This window comes from Tachypleus tridentatus, chromosome 9 (assembly GCF_004210375.1).
Source record: "Tachypleus tridentatus isolate NWPU-2018 chromosome 9, ASM421037v1, whole genome shotgun sequence".
In the NCBI taxonomy this organism is placed as follows: Eukaryota; Metazoa; Arthropoda; class Merostomata; order Xiphosura; family Limulidae; genus Tachypleus; species Tachypleus tridentatus.
This window is the reverse complement of record NC_134833.1, coordinates 26,050,839-26,074,226: the sequence shown is the minus strand read 5'-3', so window position 1 is coordinate 26,074,226 and position 23,388 is coordinate 26,050,839. Positions and strand designations below refer to the sequence as shown.

General features: G+C 35.5%; 1 protein-coding gene across 1 annotated transcript; it reads right to left on the bottom strand.

Moving 5' to 3' along the window:
- Positions 1 to 1,384: 1,384 nt before the first annotated feature.
- On the bottom strand, positions 1,385 to 21,618 carry LOC143224891 (putative ammonium transporter 3). The gene is made up of 7 exons (XM_076453327.1): positions 21,189 to 21,618; positions 19,306 to 19,855; positions 13,950 to 14,021; positions 13,221 to 13,280; positions 13,032 to 13,108; positions 12,121 to 12,437; positions 1,385 to 4,652 (listed from the first exon to the last, which is right to left on the bottom strand). Exons 1-7 carry the CDS (start codon positions 21,349 to 21,351, stop codon positions 4,365 to 4,367), a joined length of 1,527 nt encoding a protein of 508 aa, XP_076309442.1. The 5' UTR covers positions 21,352 to 21,618; the 3' UTR covers positions 1,385 to 4,364.
- Positions 21,619 to 23,388: the final 1,770 nt, after the last annotated feature.

Here is a 23,388-nt window from a genome sequence, read left to right as displayed (position 1 = left end):
GCCATGCCGGGCCTTTTGTGAAGGAAGATGACGTCATCAAATTGTAAGAAGCGAAAGTATGAAGATGGAAACAGAAATTTTAAGCCAGGGTAGGAGGAAGATTTTGCTTTCATTGTTAAAGGAGGTAAACCTTTGTGTGTTATCTGCAATATATTACTCAGTCATTACAAAGCCAGTTACTTGAAACGCCACTATGAAACAAATCATAAAAACCTTTCGTCTGTTTATCCACCTAAATCAAAATTACGGAAAACAAGTTAGCTGTGTTAAAATCGTCACTAAATAGCCAGCAGCCATTGTTGATAACGTTCAGTAAGGAAGTTGATACAACTAGTTTTGTTATTTTATGAAATTTTGCTCATACTAAACACCCATAATCTGACGGTGAATTTGTTAAGAAGAATATAGCTGAAGTTGTTGCAGTTAGATCCAAATAACACAAAACTAAAGCGACTAATAGTACAAACACCAACTACACGCCACACTACAGAGAGACGTATCTCCCAGACCAGTGCTGATGTTGCAGGCAAAATGCAAAATGATTTAAATAATTCTCTTGCATTCAGCTTAGCCCTTGACGAATCTACAGACATACAAGGTAATCCACAACTGGCAGTATTTGTTCGTTATGTTTCCTCTGATGTAACTGTGAAAGAAGATATGTTGGACTTAGTGGCACTAATAGAAACAACTCGTGGTATTGACATTAAAAATACGCTTAACAGAGCTTTAACAAATGCTGATATTCCACTGGATAAACTCGTCCGTGTTGCAACGGATGGAGCACCTGCAATGGTGGGGAAATTGCAGAATTAATTGCACTTATGAGACGTGATCCCAGCTTTCCAGAGTTTCTCCCTGTTCATTGCATTATTCATTGTGAACACCTGACAGCCAGATAGCTCAAGCATGAATATGTTATGAAATTTGTTCTTGAACTTGTCAATTTTATACGCGTAACTGGCAAGACCCACCGACAGTTCAAAAATTTTACTGAAGAACGGGAGCTTGAAGATAAATCCAGTGATGTCTCTTTCTACTGTATTGTGAAGTGGCTGTAAACCGCCAATGTCTTAAATAAGTTTGTGGACCTGTTGAAGTCTATTATTACGTTTCTCGAAGAAAAGAAAAGATTCTATCCTCAACTGGGAAATAATGAATAGATGCAAGATCTAATGTTCCTTACTGATATAATAAATTATCTACAAACTCTCAACTTGGGAATCCAAGGGAAGGACAAGATTGTTTCTGATCTTACTCAGACAATTTTCAGCTTTCAGGATAAAATAAGACTTTTTCAAAGAGACACATTGTCAAGAAACTTCAGTTACTTTCCCAATCTCAAAAGAAGAGTAAATACATTCCCTGATATTGAAATAAAAACCACAAACAAGAAGAATACAAAGATAACTTACAAGACCTGCTTGATAATTTCTTAGACAGGTTTGAAGACCTGCAGAAGCTGAGGCCCTGCTTCGTCTTTCTTGTAAATCCATTCATAGTTGATATGATTAATTATGGTTGTCCACTTCTCGAACCCCTGTGGAAATGGAACTAATAGAACTACAGGAGGACCTAGGTCTAAAGATGATCCATAAATCCAATTCTACAATTGAGTTCTGGAAGCAAGTTCCAGAAATAAAATATCCTGAAATGAAGAAAACCAGTGTGTGACTCATCTCAATTTTCAGCACAACATACTGCTGTGAATCACTGTACTCAGTAATGAAGTTTGTGAAGTCGAATCATCGTGCAATCCTTACAAATCAACACCTGATGGAGCTAATTCGTACAGCCTTGACAACATAGCCGGAATTTCAACGACTCACAACCAAGATGGAACTCACAAGACCTTCACTAGCAGAAAATAGCCTTATAACTGTATCAATGTCTGTTTGTGTCAAAAAATATTATAACAAGACTAAAATTTTGTTAAGTGGTATCTGCATAAAATATCTCTAATTTTATTGTTTTACATATTTTCCTCCATGTTTTGACCAGATATTTACAAAGACAAATAAATATCGTTAAAAATATATGTTTTCACCCCTTTTATTTTTGGCAGTCTCATTTAATGTTAATGAAATGCAAATTTGCATATTTTTCCTGGATGTTTCTATACTTTACTTACCGTATTAAATACGCTCAATATAATTAAAACAATCAGCTAGGATTTTGAAAACATTTTGTATATGTATGTGTACTTTGTGATTATTGAAACTAATACAAATTAACAGTTTAAAAACTACATACATGAATAAATATTATTACGTACATGTATTTATTAATATTTATATAAAATTTATGTAACAATAAAAACGTGTGTAATATTTGTTCATGTCTTGTGGCTCTCAAACATCTGAGGTTTATCGTATGTGGCTCTTACGCTAAACAAGTTTGGCCACCATTGCTCCAATGTAAAAGTGTACAAGTCTTAACCAGCTGCATACAAACTTATTACAACTTGGTATCGTATGCTCTTATGGACATACCATTATTACAAACCAGTGCCGTTCATGTTGGGGCCAATCTCTATTGCTCACCTTTACATTAAATACACCAAAGTAATGATGTAGATATTAAATAAATAAATAATGAGAAAATATTTAAGAGATCTGCGAAATAACCAAAATGTTAATAAGAATAACTTAGTTTTATATCATTTAAAATTATTCACATACAACAAACGATGTTTTTTCAAATGTGTTAAAAAACACGTAGTTTTCAAAATTACAATAATAACAGACTGTGCCATTATAATTATTTTGTGAAAAACTTTAGCTAAGACAACACAAGTATAATCCTCCGTTTGGTCAGCAGTAAATTTAAAGACTTAGAACGCTTAAACTTGAGATTCGATTATAGCAGACTAGAATGCACATAATTCAATATAACAGTTTGCACTGAAAAGACCCTCCTCCCAAGTGATTTAGAGGCACCACAGCGACATGTTTGCAAACTTTTACTGGTAGACATCAGCTCTAATATCCCTTTGTGCTCAACAACAAACAACAACTGCACTACGAAAAACAACAATATAAATGTGTTGTTTCAGAAGGCACTTTTTTTTCAATTATTTAATGTTTTTAAAAACTATCCTTTGAGAACACAAGTTTTTTTATTTATAAAGTTTTTATGTGCTATTTTAGAATGCAATTATTTATTTACGAAATTGTATAATTTAACATGAACTCTCCATTGAAGGATAATAAACTGAACACACATATGTATTTAAAGTAACAAACAGTGAAATATAGCACGATCATTTAATAATCTCTGATCAGTAACTATATTTTGGCCTAGAGGTACAATAAGTTTATTTCAGTGCACAAGAATGTTTCTACTCGTTTGTTTTTTTTTTTTTTTTTTTAATTTCGCGCAATGCTACACGAGGGCTTTGTGCTAGCCGTCCCTAATTTAGTAGCGTAAAACTAAAAGGACGGCAGCTTGTCATCACCACTCACTGCCAACTCTTTTACCAACAAATAGTTGGATTGACCGTCACATTATAACGCCCCCACGGTTGAAAGGGCGAATATGTTGGGTGCGACAGAGATTCGAACCTACGACCCTCGAATTACGAAACGAACACCCTAACCACCTGGCCATGCCAGGCCACTCATAATTTATAATACATTCTCACCAATAATGCGACCAACAAAAGAAACTGAATTTATCTATTTGATTAAAACCAATCAAATCCAAGTTATTTTATTCTATAAGTGGGCCCGGCATGGCCAAGCGTGTTAAGGCGTGCGACTCGTAATCTGAGGGTCGTGGATTCGCATCCCCATCGCGCTAAATATACTCGCCCTTTCAGCCGTGGGGGCGATATAATGTTACGGTCAATCCCACTATTCGTTGGTAAAAGAGTAGCCCAAGAGTTGGCAGTGGGTGGTGATGACTAGCTGTCTTCCCTCTAGTCTTACACTGCTAAATTAGTGACGGCTAGCACAGATAGCCCTCGAGTAGCTTTGTGGGAAATTCAAAACAAACAAACAAATTCTATCAGTGGTGTGGTTATTTATTACAGGAAAATTTGTTAGAGAAATGCAAGGAATTCAAACTATCTTATGAAGTATGCTAATTTGCAATTAACTGTAGAATGAATTCACTACTTATTCGAGATAATATTTTAAAAGATGTGTTGGCCAAATGTTTCTTACTCAATAACAGATTTTTATATACCAGTGGTTTTTAAATTATTTTGGGGAAAACATCATCAGATGAAATTAGTGGCAACGCACTTAAATTTTGTTTTATATTACTGTAAATACAGAGTGTCCAGACAAACTATATAACGGTAGTTTTCATGCTGTAGTTTCATGTCTGTAGTTTCATGTTTTCAACTTGAATTGATTTTTTTAATTTGGAAAAATAGATTCGTTTATCCATGCTTCTTTGGCTATATTTCCTTTCTTCGGGTTTTCGACTACTTTGCCCTTCTCTGGAGGGTTTTGGGTTTTCTTTTCTGTAGGTGAATCCTTAACTATTTCGCTAACAGACTTCACTACCCCGTTTTCTCCATTGACGATGAAAGGCACAACCTCTGTAGAAAGACCCCATTCGCTGCGAATGTTGTGTTCTACAAAATCAGCTCCCAGTAGCTCATCTTCCAGGGACATTCGTATTGGAACAAACTTATTGATTGCCTAAAATAAAAAAGTTCATTATGCCTTGCAAGTTGTTTTTTTTTAATATTATGAACTGAACAGCACGCGAATCGTGCTAAAAACAAAGTAATGAACCCGGTTCAGTGTAAAACAAAAACAAGTTAAAGCATCAATATCACGATAGAGATAACATCTAACTAGGTAACCAAATATCACTTTTAAATACTTAATTAAATTATACTACACACCGGTACAAGCTAACACAAAACTAATAATTATCACTTGCGAAACGAGATGCTTTCGGAAAGATGATAACATAACTAGAAGAATCAGGATAAGAAATTTAAGGCCAAAGAAATGGTTGGAACATTCCCAAAAAGTGAATACGTTGAAAAGAAGAGAGTAAGTGGTTTGGTTACATTGTGAAAATACAGCTCAACCAACCAGCTTCACGAGCATATTCCAGGGAGATAACAGGCTTCAAAGCAAGAAGGCGACCCAGAAAGATGTGGATCGATGATGTGGCTGAGACTCTAAATAAACAGAGACCTTATCCTGACCCAAGCCTTCTATCTTGATTTAGAATGACAACTGTATCTTTTGGCAATACTTAACTGCAGATCCGGAAGGAAAAAGCAAAGCTAGAAGACCCTATTCAGTAATTTGATGAACTAGAACAAACCAAGAGAAACGATCAATTATTTTACTGCTACAGAGTCAGTTAAGAAACTCATTTTAATAGAATGATATACCAGTACAAACTAAGATACTCAATTAAGTGGTTTGATATAGTAAAACAATTCATTTGTTTGAAGTATAATCAAAGCTACAGAATGGGCTATCTGTACTCTGCTCACTGCTAATATCGATTGTTTTTTTGTTTGTTTCTCGAATTTCGCGCAAAGCTACACGAGGGCTATTTGTGCTAGCCGTCCCTAATTTAGCAGTGTAAGACTAGAGGGAAGGCAGCTAGTCATCACCATCCACCGCCAACTCTTGGGATACGTTTTTACCAACAAATAGTGGGATTGACCGTCACATTATAACGCCCCCAAGGCTGAAAGGATAAGTATGTTTGGTGCGGCGAGGATCCGAACTCGCGACCCTCAGATTACGAGTCGAACGTCTTAACCCACCTGGCCATGCCGGGCTCACACTAGTATCGAAACTCAGTTTCTAGCGGAGACGTACTGCTGTGCCATTGGGAGGCAAAACAAGTTAAGAGACAAGGTCAATCAATTTGAGGTACTGGAACCAGATATTACATCAAATTTAATATTTCGAGTTATAAAAACACAATTAAAGTAAGAACATATTTTAAACTCACTGGATTCGAATAAGAAATTAAATTATGCGAGTCATTGTTGTGTATCGTGAGTTATTTGGTGTCAAAATTGGTTTAACAAAAACATCCTTGTAAACATAAAGAACAAAGTATTTCCACACGTTATAACACTTGCTAACATAAAAATAAAGTACTACAACACGTTGTGACACTTACTTGCATAAAGAACAAAGTATTATCACACGTTGTGGCACTTGCTAACATAAAGAACAAAGTATTACCACACGTTGTGACACTTACTAACATAAAAATAAAGTATTAACACACGTTGTGACACTTGCTAACATAAAGAACAAAGTATTACCACACGCTGTGACACTTACTAACAAAGAAAAAGTGTTATCACACGTTATAACACTTACTAACATAAAGAACAAAGTATTACCACACGTTGTGACACTTACTAACATAAAGAACAAAGTATTACCACACGTTGTGACACTAATTTCATTGAAAATGCTACTTTCTTCGTCGCTGAAAATTTGCATTAAACGCATAAATAAGTGTTTATTATATGAGTGTTTTTTAAACAAATTTTCATTTTTCTATCACAGTAATTTGTTTTTCTTAAAACAGGGACGCATCGAACTATTTCTTCTTCCTACCGCGGAGAATCAAACTACGGATTTTAGCTTTGTATGTCAGTAAACCTACCGTAAAGATTAAGGAAATGCCGAGTATTAAGTTTTTATTATATTTGTAATTGACTTTCCGAAGCATCTCATTATAAGATCCCCGGCGAATCCAGGTGATCAAGGATCTCGATTCATAATCTGCGGGTTAGAATCCCCGTCACACCAAATATGCCCGCTCTTTCAGCCGTGGGGACGTTATAACGTGACGCTCAGTTCCACCTTGCGTTGCTAAAAGAGCAGCCCAAGAATTGACGGTGGATGGTGATGACTAGCTGCCTTTCCTCTAGTCTTACACTGCTAAGTTAGGGACGGATAGTGCAGATAGCCCTCGTGTAGTTTTGCGCGAATTTAAAAAAAAAAAAAAAACAATAAATTTTTCAATTTTTTGTCACACGTGGTAAATACATTTACTTCTTAATTTGTAACTAAGCACGAAGCTACGAAACGGACCACCTGCGCTCCGCCCACTACGAGTATCGAAATCCAATTTTTAGTGTTATAGGTCGCAGACTTACCGTTGTGCCATTAAGCGAGAGTAATACAGAGTAAATGCACGTGTAATTATTAGATAATCTGTGACGATAGTGACACCAAATACTAGTGTTTTGTGGGAAAGCAGCTGTAGAAATTGTTGATAAAGTAGATTTCTTGCACACCCTTTATGAGAACATTTACCCATTTTCTCTCTCATCACCCACTAGTTAGCGGGCAGGGAGCGTCTTTTATTTTCTTATTTGTGCTTGTGACATGTCCTTCATGAATATATATATATACATATACACACATATGCGTGTATATACTTAGAAAATATTAATAGTTCAGTAAACTTAAACAAAATCACAAGGAAAGACTGGGTTAAAAACAGCAAATCCAAACCTCTGACTAATTATATTGGTTTGTTATGACCCAAAACAAGCCTTAACAAAAATTAAAAACAAAAAAAAAAACGAAAACGGTGCACTAATTTAAAGGATCTCGGGGAACAACTTATAATGCTACAAGCTACCTAAATAAACTAGTATAACTTCTAACCACCACCCATTAAGTCTACTGTAACTATCATGCTCTAAACAAGCCTTCATATGCGGCAAGGTATACATCCGCATAAAGTAGTGCCAAGTTGTTACATTACCTTATTCAAAACTGAAATTAGTTATCAGAAATTTTCAATAAAATTTCTCTAATTTTTATTTCTTTATATTTATTTCATACATTCTTATATTTGTTACAGAAGAGTTTTATAATTTTATTTAAAGTCTCTTTATTAAATTCATTAACTACTAATTTTTGTATCAGTATTTCAACATTACTGATTAAATATTATAATTTATTACAAACTTTACAATATCTCAATAACTTATGATAGTAAGGCACTAACTGCTAGCCCAATAAACGAGTTATCCTAGTATGAAGGGTTTCAACCATTAATCTAAACTAGCTAGCATAACTCTCAACCCCTGTCCAGCGATATGATAGAATTATAAAGTGTGTGTGTGTCTTTTTTATAGCAAAGCCATATCAGAATGAATCTGCCGAGGGGAATCGAACCCGTGATTTTAGCATTGTAAATCCGTAGACTTACCGCTGTACCAGAGGGAGACAAATTATAAAGTCAATATTATAGAAAATAGAGAATATTTAAAAAATATATATTACCGAATTTTCCGGTTAATAAGCCGAATCGCCGAATAAGCCGAGGCCAATTTTCAGCTCTGAAAATGAGGGTTTTTGCTTATTACCGCCCAATAAGCCGAAGCCATTTTTAAGAAGTGACAAATTTCTTCAAAATTATTTCTTAGTCTCGTTTCAGCGTCAGCATGCATGTTGTGTGTGATCATTGGCGTTCTGTAGTAAAGCAGAACGTGTCGTATTGAGACAGAGATGGAATCAATATGTCATTCGTTATTGGCTCCACCCACTGTAATTAGGTAACCAATGAAATTCCAGAAACAACGTTTCACTGTAGTCTTAACGTGCTTTGCTGATGGGACAAAATTACCGCCTATGGTAATTTTCAAAAGAAAAACATTTCCTAAGAAGAAATTTCCGAAAGGAGTGATCGGCCAATAAGCCGACCCCTAAAAATCAGGTCCAAAATTTAGGGCCAGAAATTCGGCTTATTAGGCAGAAAATACGGTATATATTAAAGCGGTGATGAACATGTGTGAATGCGTCAAAAATGTTGAACTATTTACTATTGTGGACGAGACCAGATTGTTAAATTTGAAATTTAAAAACTTACGTCACCGCAGAAAGTTGACACCTGAACATAAGGAAACCCTATCAGATTCAAGAAGTACAATGAAAAGTGAACAGTTATATTGAATGAAAAGTCAACCCTTTAGTTAGAGAAGAGTTAGCAAACGTAACGTCAACCCTCTAGTTAGAGAATAGTTAGCAAACGTAAAGTCAACCTTCTAGTTAGAGAATAGTTAGCAAACGTAAAATCAACCCTCGAATTATAGAATGGTCAACAAACGCAAAGTCAACCTTCTAGTTAAAGAATGGTTAACAAATGTAAAGTCAACCTTCTAGTTGGAGAATGGTTAACAAACGTAAAGTCAACCTTCTAGTTAGAGAATAGTTAGCAAAGGTAAAGACAACCTTCTAGTTAGAGAATAGTTAGCAAAGGTAAAGACAACCTTCTAGTTAGAGAATAGTTAGCAAATGTAAAGACAACCTTCTAGTTAGAGAATAGTTAGCAAATGTAAAGTCAACCTTCTAGTTAGAGAATAGTTAACAAACGTAAAGTCAACCTTCTAGTTGGAGAATAGTTAGCAAATGTAAAGTCAACCTTCTAGTTGGAGAATGGTTAACAAACGTAAAGTCAACCTTCTAGTTAGAGAATAGTTAGCAAAGGTAAAGACAACCTTCTAGTTAGAGAATAGTTAGCAAAGGTAAAGTCAACCTTCTAGTTAGAGAATGGTTAACAAACGTAAAGTCAACCCTCGAATTAGAGAATGGTCAACAAACGCAAAGTCAACCTTCTAGTTAAAGAATGGTTAACAAACGTAAAGTCAACCCTCGAATTACGAAATGGTTAACAAACGTAAAGTCAACCTTCTAGTTAGAGAATAGTTAGCAAAGGTAAAGACAACCTTCTAGTTAGAGAATAGTTAGCAAATGTAAAGTCAACCTTCTAGTTAGAGAATAGTTAACAAACGTAAAGTCAACCTTCTAGTTAGAGAATAGTTAGCAAATGTAAAGTCAACCTTCTAGTTGGAGAATGGTTAACAAACGTAAAGTCAACCTTCTAGTTAGAGAATAGTTAGCAAAGGTAAAGACAACCTTCTAGTTAGAGAATAGTTAGCAAATGTAAAGTCAACCTTCTAGTTAGAGAATAGTTAACAAACGTAAAGTCAACCTTCTAGTTAGAGAATAGTTAGCAAATGTAAAGTCAACCTTCTAGTTGGAGAATGGTTAACAAACGTAAAGTCAACCTTCTAGTTAGAGAATAGTTAGCAAAGGTAAAGACAACCTTCTAGTTAGAGAATAGTTAGCAAGGTAAAGTCAACCTTCTAGTTATAGAATGGTTAACAAACGTAAAGTCAACCCTCGAATTAGAGAATGGTCAACAAACGCAAAGTCAACCTTCTAGTTAAAGAATGGTTAACAAACGTAAAGTCAACCCTCGAATTACGGAATGGTTAACAAACGTAAAGTCAACCTTCTAGTTAGAGAATAGTTAGCAAAGGTAAAGTCAACCCTTGAATTAGAGAATGGCCAACAAACGCAAAGTCAACCTTCTAGTTAGAGAATGGTTAACAAACGTAAAGTCAACCTTCTAGTTAGAGAATAGTTAGCAAAGGTAAAGTCAACCCTCGAATTAGAGAAAGGTCAACAAACGTTGATATGTTAGTATTATCAGAGCAATTTTATATTTTGATAAAGTTTGGTAAAGAACCTTTAAAAATTACATATTTCACTGAAAAAAAGGGTTTGAGTTCGGTAGAAACAAAGATTATTCTATTGTACTATAAGACACTTATCCTGAACACTGTATGATTGTGCGTTTATTGCTACGTACAAAACTCCATAATAGGTTTTCTAGGTTGTGTCTAATGCAGAGATCAAACACAACAATTTTGTGTTATAAATCCTTAAATCTAATCACTGAGTCATCATCATGGGGTTATGTGGAATGGAGGTGTCTGTATGTTTATACACGATAACCACATGCCTAATATGTGATAAGGATGATGAGATAAAGAGAATAGTTGGTTTGGTGGAATATGATTAGAAATTGGGCGATAAATTATTATACAGAATGATCTTATGGCTGTTAGAAGTTACCCAATTGTAATGGTGATGGGATTCAAAGAGAAACATGATTATCCTTCACTATGTCCCTTTAACTTTTATAAAATCATGTTGAAAGGTACAAGACAAAGAGAAACATGATTTTCCATCACTATGTCCCTTTAACTTTTATAAAATCATGTTGAAAGGTACAAGACAAAGAGAAACATGATTTTCCATCACTATGTCCCTTTAATTTTTATAAAATCATGTTGAAAGATACAAGACAAAGAGAAACATGATTTTCCATCACTATGTCCCTTTAACTTTTATAAAATCATGTTGAAAGGTACAAGACAAAGAGAAACATGATTTTCCATCACTATGTCCCTTTAATTTTTATAAAATCATGTTGAAAGATACAAGACAAAGAGAAACATGATTTTCCATCACTATGTCCCTTTAACTTTTATAAAATCATGTTGAAAGGTACAAGACAAAGAGAAACATGATTTTCCATCACTATGTCCCTTTAATTTTTATAAAATCATGTTGAAAGATACAAGACAAAGAGAAACATGATTTTCCATCACTATGTCCCTTTAACTTTTATAAAATCATGTTGAAAGATACAAGACAAAGAGAAACATGATTTTCCATCACTATGTCCCTTTAACTTTTATAAAATCATGTTGAAAGGTACAAGACAAAGAGAAACATGATTTTCCATCACTATGTCCCTTTAATTTTTATAAAATCATGTTGAAAGATACAAGACAAAGAGAAACATGATTTTCCATCACTATGTCCCTTTAACTTTTATAAAATCATGTTGAAAGGTACAAGACAAAGAGAAACATGATTATCCTTCACTATGTCCCTTTAACTTTTATAAAATCATGTTGAAAGGTACAAGACAAAGAGAAACATGATTTTCCATCACTATGTCCCTTTAATTTTTATAAAATCACGTTGGAAAGTACAAAATAAAGTGAAATAATAATAAAGTCAACATTACAGAGAAATGAAAGGAATTATGAGAAATGCAGTAGAAAATATTAAACAATAAATAGATATTTATTATAGTCATATTATATTGACAGTTCATTCATGATTTCTTTTGCTTATATCATATAAATTGTTTTACAAATTATTAGTGTTTCTTTGTGTCGTTTTACGCTTTAATAATGTTCACAGTACAGAACTAAGATTAGGGTGAACTAACTTACAAAACTATCGAAAAAACAACAAATCGCATTACAGACAATTTCGACATATACATACTTACAAACAACAAGAGAAACGTGCTAATCAAACTCCAGACAACGATGGTAGTGACAGCCAGGATTTGTACTCCCAGAAGGTACCATCCGCCTCCATGAAAAAGCCCGGCGTTGCCCTTACTTAATGAAAGTAGCGAATCTCTTTCCACTATTAACCCAACAGCCAGCATACCCCAGATGGAGCCACTGCCGTGAACAGCGATAGCCCCGACTGGATCGTCAATATTAAGTTTATTAAGAATAGGTATTGTCAAATTGGCCATTAAGGATCCTATTATTCCCACGATAATAGCTTCCCATGGATGGTAGAGAGCACATCCGGCTGAATGGCAGGGATAAGTATATAAGTTCACAAAAGATATTCATACAAAACGATTGAAATAAACTGGTGTATTCAAGTTTCATTTTGAAATTCAATGCTCCTCTATAACGTATAGACAGTTGAAATAAATTCTAATAAGAAAAATGAAGTCACTATTTTTGTCTGTTTTAAATTGAATCTCAAAGTATTTTAAAATATATATTTTTGTGTATAACATGTTAAAACATTTTTACATTGAATTTAAGGCTTTATTGAACAGAGGTCTTCATTTATTTCATTTTACAAAAACGAGACACTAAGATTTCCCACAAGGCACTTGGCTTTATTTCGTTTTAAACTTCAACCTTGAACATTTAAGAAAAGTCACTACAATAATGTTTGAAATCCACGCGAATTTGAAATAAAGTGTCTTTTTTTTTGGGGGGGGGCACAATTATTTCTTTACTCCTACAACAGAATCTCGTTTACTCCAGGAACATATTTGGTGAATATTTTATTTTCAGAACCCGAGCTTGCTAGCATATCAGAAATACAATTTATGTCCAACACTGTGTAACAGAGAAAACGTGCTGCTAAATCAGTTTTACAATTTACCTGTTATTGATACTAGGGAAGCCAGGATTCCAGTGATTAAGTCTAAAATCATGATTTTCTTCTTGTGGACGATAAAGCTGAGAAAAAAAACAACAACATGAAATCATCTATAAAACTCTATCAACTTCTACACACGTAAACATATACATTATAAACTTTAAAACTAACACTTACTGGAGCTTTTCTTACCTGTAGGCAAGAGCTGTCACTCCGCCACCTATCGATGAATTAATGGTAGCGACAGCCGATCTGCATAAAATAAAAACATTTTATATAATGCACGTGATGTTATTAAATATTTTTGTAATCCCCCTCTTATCTATGAAATGTATTTAGATCCACATAACAATTGAAAACTAAAGCTCAACGTGGAGTCCAGGCAGGGATGGTGTTTGAATCCACAATTTATGACAGCCACAATTAGTTTTATTTGTTTATTTTATGTCCGTCACTCTTTTTTCTTTTTAGCAATATGAGCCTGTAGTTTTACCGCTAAGCCATTGGAAGGCAATGTCTAAAGTAACGTCTTATTGGTTGCCTGAATATTATATAAATGGATGCACAATAACAGTTTATCGCGAAAGTAAGGCCTAATTTTATGTGTAATAAATACCAGTAAATCTTGGTGTTTGTAAAAAGTAAAGTCTGCTATGGCTGTTGTTCTGGAGTTCAGCTGGTGGTATTTCAGTCGATGTTCCTAGATTTGTTATGATGAATTAAAATAGTAGTTTACCGACTAATAAATAAAAAGGAAGAAAGAAAACAGTGGTTTAATGTGTTTAATTTGGTTCGAAACTTTTTATGAACACAAACTTGTAAACTGCAAACACCAAGCTTGAAACTTCAATATCAAACTATAAACCTAGCGGCACAAGCTTAAAACACTAAACCTGGCGGCGTAAACTTCAAATTACAAACCTGGAGGCGTACTTCCACTTGTGACTTGATACTCCAAAAGTACTACCACAGTTGAATCCCAGCCAGCCCCACCTGTTGAAGAGATTACTAAATATAGTTTTAAGAATATAAACGTCCTTGTAACTAAGGTAGAAATAATAAACACTGTGCACACATACGTATATATTACAAGCAATAAAAACATTTTGTAAATGTTGAATGGGCTGGGATCTGCAAGTGCCGAAAACAATATAGGGGCAACACAGGTACGTATAGATCATTTTAGGGACGATACAGGTATATATAGATCATTTTAGGGACGACACAGGTACAAATAGATCATTTTACAACTTCCAATATTAAAATTTGTTGTTACACTCAGTGGCGGCGCCAAGGGGGGCTTGAGCCCCCCAAAATGAGCCAAATCCTCCTCAGTCCCCCAATATTGTTACCTACATATATTCATAAAGTATGGAAAACACAATCGTCATTGTTGCTTAACAATTAACATCAAAGAGACAGACAGATCTGTAGAACTCAACGTCTTCATAAAGACGGAAGTATGTGTCATGCGTGCCATTGCAACGTACTGAATGCACTGAAACTCATGCGCTGTATTGCCACTCCCTGTGTAATGTTTGTTTGTTTGTTTTTTGGAATTTCGCACAAAGCTACTCGAGAGCTATCTGTCCTAGCCGTCCCTAATTTAGCAGTGTAAGACTAGAGGGAAGGCAGCTAGTCATCACCACCCACCGCCAACTCTTGGGCTACTCTTTTACCAACGAATAGTGGGATTGACCGTCACATTATACGCCCCCACGGCTGGGAGGGCGAGCATGTTTAGCGCGACTCGGGCGCGAACCCGCGACCCTCGGATTACGAGTCGCACGCCTTACGCGCTTGGCCATGCCAAGCCCCCTGTATAATGTCATTCTATCTTGATCTTTGACGAAGATTAGACAACCACGTTGATTTCAAGTTACAACAGATCATCAGGGATTTTACTTGATAAACCAAAGGTTTCACAGGTATTTACCCATTAATTTCATTTATCTTTTATTGAAAAGTAAAACATAGCATGCATGTATAAGTGTATTGTGTATAGTGTATAGGTCAAAACTATGAAGCATTTAGCCAGTGTTGTGTCCTCTGTGAGATCATTTTGCATTGTGTATCAGCCATCCAAAATTATACTGATGATTGTGGCATACACTTAAAATTGCGATTTACAATCCAATTAATGTTATACTTATGACTAGATAATAACCTCAAATGTTAACTGACCAAATAATATTTCTAAACAATTCTGGAATGAATTTTGAAATTGTCATTGGGCTATTTAGAAGTGCCTAATTTAATATAATGTAGTAGTTACATTATTCTAACAGGTGCTTGTCACACTTATGATAATAAGAACAATATCACAATCACAGCTTGGCCTGTATGAATAATGTAAACATTGGTAACAACCGCACCAGCAACCTTACTGTCATATCAGTAAACTCCAGGAGATTTAAACAACTCGATATTGATACTGTTATAGACATATTTGCTGCCAATCACCAGAACAGGTGAATTATTTTGAAGTAATATTGACTATAAACAAAACATGATAAAAGATAGTTAGCCTGATAGTGACCTTACTTTTCCTCAGAGTGTATTAACTTCACATGGGATAATTCGTTTCTGTTATGTAAACTATATCTTTATGTTATATTTCTTTTGATTTGTAGCTTTACTCTTAATGGTATATTAAATGTTCAATATAAGCTAATCTTGATTTTCTTTATTATTATGTATTACCTTGGGTGGAATTTAGGTGAGCTTCCTCTTTTACATATACGTATATTTTCATAAACAGATTATTTCTAATTTGTAATAATGAATTATTAATCAGGGTATGAGTTTTCAATGAAAACTGCATTGAAAACACAGTTCAAAATAGCACACCTTTCTGAAATGTACCATGGTATTTATATTATTATAATTTACCATCTGTACTTCATATTGATTGCATTTTGGGAAGCCACTGGTTACACTGTAAAATACGCCAGTATAAAATTTTTATGAAATTGGCAAATTCTTATTAGCGTAAATGTACCCAAATCTGTTGGACAATCAAATATTTAAAAAGTGAGGTAAATTTAAGATACTGAATAAGGATGATGGACCTCATGGAAATATTTGACTAATATCAGCAGATGGCATAACATTTTCTTATATGTAAATTGCATTTTGGTTATTGTTTGTAAGGGTATAAATAAGTGCGGTTCTTGCACAATAAAGTATTCCTAAAGATGGCGCACTAAACATGTCTTATGTTGCTTTCTTTGTTTGTTTTGGAATTTCGCACAAAGCTACTCGAGGGCTATCTGTGCTAGCCGTCCCTAATTTAGCAGTGTAAGACTAGAGGGAAGGCAGCTGGTCATCACCACCCACCGCCAACTCTTGGGCTACTCTTTTACCAACGAATAGTGGGATTGACCATCACATTATAACGCACCCACGGCTGGGAGGGCGAGCATGTTTAGCGCGACGCGGGCGCGAACCCGCGACCCTCGGATTACGAGTCGCACGCCTTACGCGCTAGGCCATGCCGGGCCATCTTATGTTGCAGAGCAGTAGTTCTTACCCTGAGGGTTGTTTGAAGTTTCTCGGGGATCATGGAAGATTTGGGAATTATTGGGGAAATCACGGAGCAGTTTGTAGTTTTTGTGAAAAATGCCTGTAACTGCCCACCAATGAGAAACACGCTGGTGCGGCAGTTGAACCGCGTCGAGATGCTTGTTGCGCAACCACCTGTCTAATTTTGAGTAAACATTTTCATATATTACAACGTTTTGAATTGCATAATTTTTTAACTATATAATATTATTATATTAAACTTAAAATTTAAATATCAAAGTTTCCATCGTATTTAGTATATCTTCTCATTATATATATTATATCAACCCTCACACTGAGTGAATAAATTGGTTTTGTATATGTTCAGTAATTCCATGGATTTTGCATTTGTTTAGCACTTGTAGCATTTCTCAAGGTCATTTATTTGTAGTATTTTAAATAAATTAGGATATTTGTATAGTTTTGTTTTATTCTTCTTTTGCGCAACGTTCACCATTACAAAAATTATTATAGGGGTCACGGTAATACCCTAGAGAGTCACAGGGGGTAAGACGATGACAAAGGTTAAGACCACTGTTGTAGAGAGCATGAGACTGTTTCTAGTCTCATTGAGGTATTTCTTTTAATCCATAGAGGGAGTTACTTTACTGTATTCTTGAAATTGTTTGTTTTGAATTTCGCGCAAAGCTACGCGAAGGCTATCTGCTCTAGCTGTCCCTAATTTTGCAGTGTAAGACTAGAGGGAAGGCAGCTAGTCATCACCACCCACCGCCAACTCTTGGAATACTCTTCGACCAACGAATAGTGGGAGTAACCGTCACATTATAACGGCCCCCCGGCTGGAAGGGCGAACGTGTTTGGTGTGACAAGATATTCTTGAGATAGCTAACAGTTTCGTTTCTAGATCGACGTTCAGTAAATCGTTGTTTGTTTAAAATTGCGTTTTTAACATTGGGCATTTACACAAGCGCCAATGATTTTTCACACTACATTGATGTCTATCCTGATACGACTATGATACTAAGATAAGCAAACAGCATACCAACAGCCATTAATATATAAATTTCAACTGCAGTGATATTAAACCCAAGTATACGTTTTGCAGTATGCATTAAATATTAATATTGAAAATCACTTGCCACAGCTATGATCCATGTGTAACAGTATCATATTTATGTCCTTGTTGGCCCTGCCTTCCCTATGTCATTTTATATTTAGAAAATATTCATATATTTTTTTACTTTGTGACATGTTTTTTCCCCTGGCTAAAAGTTAATGTATTCTATGAATATGTGTAATAAAATTCAGTATCATGTGTATTATTTTTACTCCTTCATAAGGATATCAATTATATAGTCTACAAACACTGAGTATTCTATATGTTACACTCGCCCGGCATGGCCAAGTGTGTTAAGGCGTTCGACTCGTAATCTGACGGTCGCGAGTTCGGTTTTGGGACTTGTTCGGTAGAGAAACAAATGAAAACTCTGTTATTGTTAATATTTTTAGTATGCGTGTTTGTATGATGACAATAGAATCTATACTCATGGGTGTCGGCAGAAAATTCCCGTGTGAAAGTAGTGTGAAATGAATAAAACATTAATATACATGTGCTAAATGAATAAATAATTATATTACTCTTTCCACACTCTCATCTTCGGACGGCCCTGAGTACACCGACCCGATGATCGGGCGAGCAAAAGTGGACACGAAAATTTTGTCTTAGGGAAAGAAGTTTGGTTTGAATTTCGCGCAAAGCTGCACAACGGCTATCTGCGCTAGTCGTCCTTAATTTAGCAGTGTAAGACAAGAAGGCAGCTAGTCATCACCACCCACCACCAACTGTTGCGCTACTCTTTTACCAACGAGTATTGGGATTGACTGTCACTTTATAACGCCCCCACGGTTGAAAGGGCGAGCATGCTGGGTGCGACGGGGATTCGAACCCGCGACCCTCAAATTACGAGTCGAACGTTTTAACCCACCTGGCCATGCCGGGCCTTGTGTGAAAACAAAAGAAATGGTGAATTAACTGAACAATGTGGATTCTATTACAAAAGTCCCTAATTTAGCAGTGTAAGACTATTATAATGCCTCCACAGCTGAAAGGGCGAACATGTTGGGTGTGACGGGGAGTCGAACCTGCGACCCTCAGATTACGAGTTGAGTGCTTTAACAACTTGGCCATGTTGGGCCCTGTGTATTATTAGAAGTTCGACGAATACGCAGTAGCAACATGCCATCTATTAGGATGGTCTTAACTCAAAGATTAGTCCAAGATATTACATTTGCTTTATAGAACTGTATTTTTCATTATATAAATTTCATTCAGTCCCAGCTTTTCTTAAACGAGGGATTAGCGGTCAGTGAAACATGTAATGAAACCAGGCCTAAAATAAAATAAATATAAAATTTAAATAATGGACGGTCTTGTTTGGGGTGAATGGGTGGGGGCTACCCGCAGATAGTTTGCTTTATAGGATGTGACAACCGAAATTGGCCAATAGGTCCCTTGTTACCCCTCAACATTGTTATGTTAATTTTTGGAAAATAACCTACACACACTAATTCTGTAGTGTTAGCTATTAACGTACTTAAACATTTTTATTATCAGAATAATGTTTGAAACAATAAATATATATTACTTCATTATCAGAATAGCGTTTGTAATAGTAAAAATACATATTACTTCATTATCAAAATATTTTCTGCAATACTAAATACATTTTGCCCTCAAATATAATTTACTTACCAAAGCATGAACATTCCAATCAATGCGTTTGTTGGAGAACCCATAGCAGGAGGTTCTTTGCCCTGATCAAAGCGTCCTGTTCGAGCTTTCAACATAATGGCCGCCACCAGAGACGAGGAACCACCTACAAGGTGTACAGGAGCGCAGCCAGCGATGTCCACAACATTTAGCTTCCTTAGAAACCCGTGTTTACCCCATATCCAACCAGCTGGTAAACAGAACACAATCGTGTTGCAAAAAGAAAAAATGCAGTATGCTACAAAGTTGCAACGTTCCGCTATGGCTCCAGAGACGATGGTTGTTGCAGTTGTAGCAAAGGACAACTGGAATATGTAAGTAGCAAAAACAGCCCCCATCTCCTTTTCATCAGCGTCGACAAAATACGATCCTATTCCGATGAAAGGGTTCGTGCCTACATCTTCTCCAAAGCTCATTCCATAGCCAAACATCCAGTAACCAAGACCTCCAAATATTACATCCACAGCGTTTTTCATCATGACGTTTACTTCATTTTTCTTGGTGACACAACCAGATTCAAGTAATCCGAATCCTGTGAATGACCAAAGAAACATTTCCATCTTTTAAATAAATAAAGCTAGTAACAACAATAAAAGCATGGAAGATTTTGTTTGCCTTTTGTTGAATTTCATGCAAAGTGACTCAAGTGTTAGCTATGTATACTGACTGTCTCTGATTTTGAAGAGAAAAGGCAGCTAGTCTACAGCAGCCAACGCAAACTCTTCAGCTATAACCAATGAATAAATTGAATTAAATGTAACGTCATAACGACCCTACGACTGAAAGGATGAGAATGTTTAATGAAGGGATGCGAACCCACGATCTGCAGTTTGCGAGTCGAATATACTAATCAACAACCATGTTAGGCTTAAGCATGACAGACTGATATTGCTTTTTGTTTGTTTAGAAAAAGCTACTCAATGGACTATCTGTGCTCTGCTCACCACGGGTATCGAAACCCGGTTTTTAGTGTGTAAGTCTGCAGGCATACCACTGCGCCACTCGAAGGCGACTGATATGGCAACTTATCACGTTGCTTTAACTATGCTTGTGGTGATGTCACACTGATGTAAAATGTTGAAGTTAGATATATTTATCATAAAATAGCTTCACATAAAGATCTATAATTTCTTTAATAAACAGTATGAAAAAAATGTTTCAAACTATATTATAGAGAATAATTTATTAATTATTTACATCTATATATACGTATTTTTTATGTTATTAAGTGCCAGATTTTTAAGTGAAATATTTTGTCAAGAGACACAGAGGTGTAGGTTTATTATAAATAATGAACAATTCAAGTGTTTTCAACTACACAATTGACAAAAATAACTCGCCGAAGTTGTCCTTTTTTTCAAGTAATTAAACGATTTTCTGCCTTATGAAAAATATTTGAGCTGGTTAAGAAAAAACTGGAAAGTTTAAAAAAATGACAAGACTCTTGGGTCAGATAATATTTCCCCAATGGTTTTGAAGGATGTTAAATATTGGATACGTGAATCACTTGCTCCTATATTTTGTCAGTTCATGAATAATGGGCAGGTACCACAGGATTGGATGTCAGGTAATGAACTCCTATATTCAACTGAAATGATAAAAATTGTCCCAGGGGCTCATTAGTCTTACATTAGTTGTGGAAAAAGTTATGAAAAGTCTGATAAAAGATGCTTTGCAAAGTCACAGACTTGTCTAATTAGATTTTTATTAACTGAACTGAGTATGATTACGTGGAACTATTTTTATTAACTGATTAAAGTTGACTTACCCTCATAACTATCTGTGTTAACTTAACTAAGTCTCAGTAGTTACAAAATAACCAATAATTCACGAAGAAATCAATTATGCATTAAATCTCCACTCACCCGACTGCATAGTAAAAATTATAAAAGAACTCGTCATAATCCATGTTGCATCATCCCATGAGATGGACATTGGATTCTGGGCCAGTACCGAGGATTTAGTGGGGAACACTGAAGAATTTTGGACATCTGTGTCATTTAAGAAATCCATAGTGCTGCTAGTCATAATGGATAATTTCACTTATAAATAGGGTTAACTGTTAAGATTGGTTGGTTTTTTTGTGTTTTTATCGATGATCTTTTCGTCTTTCTGAGTGACATTCTCCCGCACTATTCTTATTGAAACATGAACGTCGCAGCTCTGATATACTGAACAATTCCTCTTTCCTTACTAACGTCTGTATAATTATCGATCAAACTCAGCAAACCTTTGCTGCAGTATGTCTCTTGTGGTTTGTTCCTTAAACCCTTTGAAAAATTTCGCTAGAAAGACTCACGCGGTCACAGTCACGCGCATGTGTGGTGACGTCATATGACATCGGGTGAAACGCCGTCTCTCTGATGAAAGGCACGAGCAAGAACAATGTTTGATCGTATAGATAATTCACCGATTCTGCCAAAATAACGATTGGTCGCAAGATAACTCATATATATCTAAACGCCTGTTCGGCGTCGGTCTCGCGATTTTGACAAAATTGATGTGAAACGCATCAAAATTGTTGCAAGCTGTAAGTATTCGCGTGAGAGTGTTTGGAAGTATATACATATTACGCATCGGTTATCGATGTAGAGTTAAAATTACTGTATATTTGTGAGAACATGTATTATATTTAGGTTTAAAATAAAAATATTTGAAACGTAATATATATATATAAAGATATACACGCACAGGCACGTTTTTGCTACGTTTCTATTTTTCGTTATATTTCTCCCCTGATACAGAGGGGGTTGTCTAACTTTATGTGCTACAACTTAAGCCTAAAACAAGATTGTTAGGAAGTGTTGAAATAATCTCCAAATAGTCAGTTAAAGAGATTCTTTAGACTCGGATCCCAAGGGAGAAACTGCTTATCTTACTGGATGGATTAAACTCATGGGACCAAGCCCAGTATCTTTAGGGAGAAGAATACAATTGTTCTCAACTATGTTTAAAAGTTATATGTAATTTTTCTCAACAGGAACCACGAAGTCTAGTTGAGCCATTGATGGGTCCTAATGATACTAACAAGATGAATATATAATATAAATATTTCCTTGAATGTAGAGGATGAAGTAATCTTATCCATTAAAAATGAAGTTTATTTGGTTTTTTGATAATTACATTCTGTTACTTTTTTTTTTTTCTGTTCCAGAAATGCACATTCTTTCCAATACGTGCTAGGAGTTCAAGTTTAATGTTTATTAAATACACTTGCCTACCCTTTTCTATGTTATGACCCGGCATGGCCAGGTGGGTTAAGGCGTTCGACTCGTAATCTGACGGTCGCGAGTTCGAATCCCCGTTACACCATACATGCTCGCCCTTTCAGCTGTGGGGGCGTTATAATGTGACGGTCAATCCAACTATTCGTTGATAAAAGAGTAGCTCAAGAGTTGGTGGTGGGTGTTGATGACTAACTGTCTTCCCTCTAGTCTTACACTGCTAAATTAGGGACGGCTAGCGCACATAGCCCTTGAGTAGCTTTGCGCGAAATTCAAAACAAACAAACATTTTCTATGTTGAAAACACTGTTTAATATTAACAGAATATCAATACAAGTGTAATACAACAACTGTTCTCTCTTTGAGCTGTCTGTTTTTAAAATAATGCAGGAATAGAGCGATAAAAAAAAAGGCTTAGCTCTGTCAGACTTATTACAGAAGGTGTGTCTCCACATCGTGAAGTATTTCTTAGAGGCTTACAAGAATTGGCGTATTTAGGTTAGTGCTAGAGAAGACTCAGACCCAGAACCAATGGTCTTAAGGGGAACCTATTGATAATTTTATTTTATGTTAAATTACATCAGATGTAGGGACCACAAAAATTATTTACCTCTGGGTACAGACAACCTGAAATCCGTCACTGCTTACAAGTGATTTTACGTGTCTTCGCATAGTGAAGTATTTTTTAGAAACGTACGAGTGGCGGTGTACGTCTCCATGTAATGAAATATTTCTTTATCTTACATGTGAACGTTTTAAGCTTCTCAAACACAGATGTATGTTTATTTATTTATTTTTCAAATAATAGTTTGGATACGTTTATTTTTTTTTGTTTCCAAGC

What these genes read in the sequence shown, in the direction of transcription:
- LOC143224891 (XM_076453327.1), bottom strand. Translation starts at nt 21,351, where the DNA reads ATGACTAGCAGCACTATGGATTTCTTAAATGACACAGATGTCCAAAAT. An exon ending in TTCCCTAGTATCAATAACAG is followed by an intron (nt 12,438 to 13,031) that starts GTAAATTGTAAA and finishes CCTGCCATTCAG; the next exon opens with CCGGATGTGCTCTCTACCAT. An exon ending in GCACGTTTCTCTTGTTGTTT is followed by an intron (nt 4,653 to 12,120) that starts GTAAGTATGTAT and finishes TTTTTATTTTAG; the next exon opens with GCAATCAATAAGTTTGTTCC.